The sequence below is a fragment of the Dipodomys spectabilis genome, unplaced genomic scaffold (genome assembly GCF_019054845.1).
Source record: "Dipodomys spectabilis isolate Male_0828 unplaced genomic scaffold, ASM1905484v1 ptg000085l, whole genome shotgun sequence".
NCBI lineage: Eukaryota > Metazoa > Chordata > Mammalia > Rodentia > Heteromyidae > Dipodomys > Dipodomys spectabilis.
The window spans coordinates 1,867,499-1,874,015 of record NW_024870762.1 but is presented as its reverse complement, the minus strand read 5'-3'; the positions used below and the strand labels follow the sequence as shown (position 1 = coordinate 1,874,015).

General features: G+C 47.5%; 1 protein-coding gene across 2 annotated transcripts in view; it reads left to right on the top strand.

Moving 5' to 3' along the window:
* The first annotated feature begins 465 nt into the window (after positions 1 to 465).
* Positions 466 to 6,517, top strand: part of Tbc1d22b (TBC1 domain family member 22B) — a 63,141-nt gene continuing 57,089 nt past the window's right edge. For both annotated transcript variants that reach the window (XR_006147987.1, XM_042683844.1), the window contains exon 1: positions 466 to 773. Coding sequence is in view for 1 of the 2 variants with exons in the window: in XM_042683844.1 (XP_042539778.1) it covers positions 718 to 773 (56 nt within the window). In the remaining variant the exon portion in view is untranslated. The remainder of the gene's footprint in view (positions 774 to 6,517) is intronic.

The window sequence follows — 6,517 nt, the reverse complement described above, 5'->3', positions numbered from 1 at the left end:
AGTGTTCAGTTATCAGAGAAGAGGAAGATTCTGATGAATCAACTGTTACTTGCCTGTTGAAACAGTCACCCTGGGCTGTATCAGTCTTCTTCCAAAAAAATTAAAATAATAATAATAATAAATTGGGGGCTTTAAGGGAAAGAAGGGGGCATGTCATAAACCAGTGTCATTGAGTTGGGAGATCTTAAAAATGGCCCACAACCATCACTGAGGGTTCTTACCTTTAAGTCAAAAGATTTATGTATGTACATAAGTATATTATGCTCTTTTTTTTCTTCTTAAAAAAATATATGTAGCTCAGAAATCTCATCCCCCTCAAAGAAAACCATCTTTCCCCAGGTCTCTTTCCGTACCTGTTTCTTGCCTCCAGTGGGTACAACTTTCAGCCCCGCCTTCCTGCTCTCTTAGGCCCCGCCTCCTCGGTCCACCTGCATGCCCAGCCGCTGACGTAGCAGTTGGGCTTCAGAGGCCTGCAGGATTCTGGCTTCTGATTGGTCCATCCGTCTTGGGCCTGTGCAGAACACCAATGGCAATGGGGCTGGGCGGGGAGATGCCCACATCCAAGATGGCGTCCCCAAGAGCTGGGAGCGGGTGACCGGCGGCGGCGGCGGGGAAGCGGCCTGGGTCCGGCCCTCAGATTCCGGGGTCCTGGGGGTGGCATCCCGCGGGCACCTCCCCCCCGTGGCCCGCCTACCAGGACCTCCCCGGGCCAGAGCCATGGCCGCCGAGAACAGCAAGCAGTTTTGGAAGAGGAGCGCCAAGCTGCCGGGGAGGTGAGCCCAGGACGCCGAGGGGGAGGCGGGATCGGACCAAACCCTCCCGGACCCGAAATCCCGCGGGCGCGGGGCGCCTCGGAGGCCGGACGACTGGTTTGGGGGACCTCGGGCTGAAGGGGCCGGGACCGCCTGGCCGTGGCGGGGCAGCTGTCAAGCCGCGAGCCCTGGGGCCGGCGGGGTGTGGGGCGCGCCCTGGGCCGGCGGCGGGGGGCTCCGAGGGCTGACCTCACCCGGGAGGGGCCCGGGGGCCCGGGGAGAGGGCCCGGGGAGTCGGGCGGCTGGCCCGGACCTTCCTGGGCTGGGGGGCTGGCCCCCAAACTGCTTCCCACTTCAGCCCCAACTCCTCCTCGGGGGTCTCCGCCCAGCACAGGTGGTTGCCTGCCGGTGGGTGGCCCCTCGGCTGGGCCCTCGACGGGGTGGGGCCCCGCAGGAACCCGTCTTTCTCCAGGACCTCCTGGGGGCAGCCAGCCAGAGAGCCATTCTCCAGCCTGGGTTCGTTACTTTACCTCCCGTTGGCCTTTTTAAAATTAGGTGTTAGTCACTGACCATTTTCTCAGGATTTGTGCAGCCCAAAGTGAACTCCCCCCCCCCCCACCTTGTGTAGTAATGTAAACAGACATTGTGTAAATATACCCAATTCTTCCATTCTTCAGTTTTGTTGGAAAGCTACTTTTTTCTTTCTTCTGATTGCATGTTGACACTTAGCAATCTTCCACCCATCCATCAGTCTTCTGTTGGTTTACAGCTTCAATTTGTTTGAGGTTGGGTCCTGAGCAGTAAGAGAAGTGTGTTTTTCAGTTGTTAAGATCCTGATAAGATCTTAAGGAGAATAGAGTGGAAGTCAGTGTTTAGCACATACATTGTACAAAACAAATACAAATTAAATATTAAAATCATATGAGAGGCTGGGTGGTGGTAGCTCATGCCTGTAATCTCAGCTATTCAGGAGAATGAGATGAGACTTCATTTCAAAGCCAGCCACAACAGGAAAGTTCCAGAGACTTTTAACTACAAGTAACCAACAAAAAGCTGGAAGTGGAAGTGTGCCTCAAATGATTAGAGCTCCAGCCTTGAGCAAAAAAGCTAAGGGAGAGTGCCCTGGTCTTGTTCAAGCCCTAGTTGTACCAGCACACTTACACACACATGCACTAAAATAAAATAAAATCATGCAAGGGAATGCAAAAATGGCTTCCCATTAAAACACTGTGGAGGGCTGGGAAGGTGGCTCAGTGGTAGAGCGCAAGCCTTGAGCTGAAGACCTGAGAGACAGCGCCCAGGCCCCACGACAGGACCCAAAAAAATACAATAAAATAAAACGCTGTAGAATTAATAATGTTGTCAGTACTAAACGTGTGCTTTAGATGAACACCACTTCCTGCCATCTGATTTCCTTTCCTTCCTGGTCTGTTAAGCTCTCCAGTTGTGCTCACAGTGTTTTCTGTGGTTTTCCATAGAAAGATCATGACATGCCCACATCCTAAAATTTGAATGAGTGGGGAAACAGTTAAGTCAGGAAACAATGTAGAAGATAATGGTAGGTGGTGTGGTACTTTGTGCCTTTGGTCTGTTGTTTAAACTATCTTTTGTTTCCCGTATTTCTTCTCCTGAATTACAGGATCATGGAACTTTTTTTTGAACTCTGGGCCTGGGCACTGTCCCTCAGCTCTTCAGCTCAAGGCTAGCGTTCTACCACTTGAGCCACAGCACCACTAACGGCTTTTTTCTTTTTGCTTATGTGGTGCTGAGGAATCGAACCCAGGGCCTCATGCATACAAGGCAAGCACTCTAACACTGAGCCACCTTCCCAGCCCATCATGGGCTTGAACTCAGGGCCTAGGTACTTTTATTAGTTTTTTTGCTCTACCACTTGAGCCACATCTCCATTTCTGGCTTTTTGGTGGTGAATTGGAGAAAAGAGTCTAACAGATTTTCCTGCCGGGGCTGGCTTGGAATCCTGATCCTCAGATCTCAGTCTCCTGAGTAGCTTGGATTCCAGGTATGAGCCACTAGTGCCCTTAGAAGGGGTGTGTGTGTGTGTGTGTGTGTGTGTGCGCGCCACTAGTGCCCTTAGAAGGTGTGTGTGTGCCACTAGTGCCCTTAGAAGGTTGTGTGTGTGTGTATGTGTGTGTGTTGTTCCAGGGGCGTGAACTTAGGGCCTGATGCTGTCCCTGAGCTTCATTTGCTCAAGGCTAGCAATCTATCACTTGAGCCACAGCTCCAATTCTGGCTTCTAAGAGGTAGTTTATTGGAGATAAGAGTCTCAGGGACTCTCTTACCTGGGCTGGCTTCAGACTATGATTGTCAGATCTCAGCCTCCTGAGTAGCTAGAATTACAAGTGTGAGCAACTGGCACCTGGCTCATGAAACTTTTTTTTTTTGTTAATGGGGGCTGAACTCAGAGCCTAGGCTTGGTTTCAGAACTTTTTCCGTTCAAGGCTAGTACTCTACCACTTTGAGCCACAGCTCCATTTCCTGTTTTCTGATGGTTAATTGGAGATAAGAGTCTCATGGACTTTCCAGCCTGGGCTGACTTCAATCCAAGATCCTCAGCTCTCAGCCTCCTGAGTAGCTAGGATTACAGGTGTGAGCCACCAGCACCTGATTGAAGTAGCTGATTTATAAAGAACCTAGGATGGTGTTTATTTAGCATATCATAATTGTCAAATAGTGATTACTGCTGTGTTGTAACTAGAGCAAGGAAACATTTAAAACAGGTATTTCTCAGACTTTTACTCCAGTATCTGTTGCTTAATTATTCTGATTATTCATTTTTAGTATCTTACTTGTTGAAGAGGAATGCTGTTTTAACTGTGTGCTTATCAGAGATCCCTAGGAGCTCCTGGTTAAGGGAGAAAACTAAGATTCTTTCAAGTAGTACAGAGAGAGAGAGAGAGAGAGAGAGAGAGAGTGTGTGTGTGTGTGTGTGTGTGTGTTAGTACAGTGAGTGTGTGTGTGTGTTCTGGGACCTCAGGGCTTGGGTGCTGTGTGTGTGTGTGTTTGTGTGTGTGTGTGTGTTCTGGGACCTCAGGGCTTGGGTGCTGTCCCTGAATTCTTTTTGCTCAAGGCTATTACTCTGCCACTTGTAACAGCTCTACTTCTGGCTTTTTTTTTTTTTTTTTTGTCAGTCGTGAGGCTTGAACTCTGGGCCTGGTCTCTGTCTCTGAGCTCTTCAGCTCAAGGCTAGCACTCTAACACTTGAGCCACAGTACCACGTCCGGCTTTTTCTGTTTATGTGGTACTGAGGAATCCAACCCAGGGCTTCACGCATGCTAGGCAAGCACTCTACAACTGAGCTACCCTCCCAGCCCTGGCTTTTTTTTGGACTTAATTGGAGATTAGAGTCTTAGGGACTTTCCTACAGAGAGGGAGGGGGACTACCTTTGAACTTTGATCCTCAGGTCTCAGCCTCCTGAGTAGCTAGGATTACAGGCACCTAGCAAGGTGCTTTGTTTTAAGGAAGCTGTTAAAGCATTTTCTCAGGAATAGAAGATTTGCATCTGGACTCTTGGTTCTGGGAAGGGAAACAGCAGGCAAGACCAGACCATGCTCTAGGTTTATAACCTAGAAATGAAACCATTTGAGTTATCTTCGCAAATTGAAAGACAAAAACATGAAAGTGATGGCAGGTCACTTTCACTTTCTTTCATCATGATCCAGTGAAAAGTAACAAGTAACAAAAACTAGGAATTTCATTAAATAAAATAGCCTAAGTTCAAAAATGAATAAAACTCTTTTACAAATAGCAATGTTGCTGAGATATAATTCACACTACACAATTCACCTTTTAAAATGTACAGTTCAGTGCTAGTACAGTATATTCATCTAGAACATAGGTGGCTTTGTCTAATCATCACTGCTGACTGCGGGACATTTTTAGTACCCCCACCCCCCACCCAATTCATTTCCCATTTCCTCTTTCTTCCAGAGCCTAGTGATTACTGATTTATTTTTCTGTTTTTCAGTTTACCTATTCTGGATATTTTAAATCAATGGAGTGATAGGACGTAAAGCCTTTTGTGTTTGGCTTCTTTTACTAAAAAATAATGTTTTCAGACTCACCCATGTCGTAGCATGTATCAATTTTTTGCTCCTTTTATGGCTGAATAACATTTGTTACTATAGAGATACCATTTTGTTTATTTGTTCATCAGTTGATGGACATTTGGGTGGTTTCCATCTCATGGCTGTTATGAATAGCACCTCTGTGAATGGTCACACACAGGTTGTGTGGACGTGTTTTCTATTCTTTTCAGTGTACATAGGATTGAAATGACTGCGTCCTGTGGTAACTTGATGCAAATAAACATCTTAACCTAGTGCTGGTGGCTCATGCCTGTACTCCTAGCTACTCAGGAGGCTGAGATCTAAGGATCACAGTTCAAAGCCAGCCCAGAAAGGAAAGTCTGTAAGACTCTCTTACCTGCAATTAACCACTAGAAAACCGGAAGTGGCACTGTGGCTCAAAGTTGTAGAACACTAGCAAAAAGAGCTCAGGGATAGCACCCAGGCCCTGAGTTCAAGCCCTACAACTGACAAAAACAAAACAAAACATAATATCTTAATTTCTCTTAGTTCTAAATAAGAACCTCATGTACTTAGTATCTGGTGCAGTGGCTCACGCTTGAAGTCCTGTCTAGTCAGATTGGAAGAATCAAGGGTTGAAGCTGGCCTGGGTAAAAAGTTAAGTGAGATTCTCAACTTTACAAAACAAGTTGGTTGTAGTGGATGTCTGTTACCCCAGCTGTGTGGGAGGCTGTAGGTCTCTGTGAGAGGCTGGCCCAGGTGAAAAGCAAGACGCTATCTGAAAAAATAAAGCAAGAGGGGCTGGAGGTGTATGTTGCTTAAGTAATAGAGCACTAACCTGGCAAGATTGAGACTCAATACCACAAACCCCAGTACTACCAAAACTTGAAAGTAGGCTCTGGAACTGAACTCCTTGGGTTCAAATCCCACCTCTGGGGCTGGGAAGGTGGCTCAGTGGTAGAGTGCTTGCCTTGCATTCCTGAGGCCCTGGGTTCGATTCCTCAGCACCACATAAGCAAAAAGAAGCTGGAAGTGGTGCTGCGGCTCAAGTGGTAGAGTGCTAGCCTTGAGCTGAAGAGCTGAGGGATAGCCCAGAGTTCAGGCCCCAGGACCAGACTCAAGAAAAAAAAAAAAAATCAAATCCGACCTCTGCCACTTTCTGGCTGTTGACCCTGTATAAGTTAATGTCTCTGTGCCTCAGTCTGTAAACAGGGCATGGAATATCTGCTGCATAAGAATGAAATGAGAGAGGATGCATAGCTCATGGGAAGGAAGTAACCCATAATATCAGCTGCTATGAGAAAGATTGATTATAGTAGCTCCAGTTTTTGTTTGCTCGCTAGTTGAAAGACTTGGGTCAGTGGTGTGTCTGGAGTCCTCAGTCAGTACTGTGGTGCGCAGAGGTGAAAAACAAAAGCCTCACCTTTCAGGTTAATTAGGTAGAGGGCCAGGCAGAGGATCATGGTTCAAAGCCAGCCCAGGCAGGAAAGTCTGTGAGACTCTTATCTCTAATAAACCACCAGAAAACCAGAAGTGGTGCTGTGGCTCAAGTGGTAGAGCGCTCTCACCTGAGCTGAAGAGCTGAGGGACAGCGCCGAGGCCCAGAGTTCAAGCCCACGACTGACCCCCCCCCCCAAAAAAAAAAGACTTCTGGCAGCTGTGGCCCTCAGGCAGCCCATTCCTGAAGAGATGGTTTTGAACAGTAGTTTTCTAGCTGT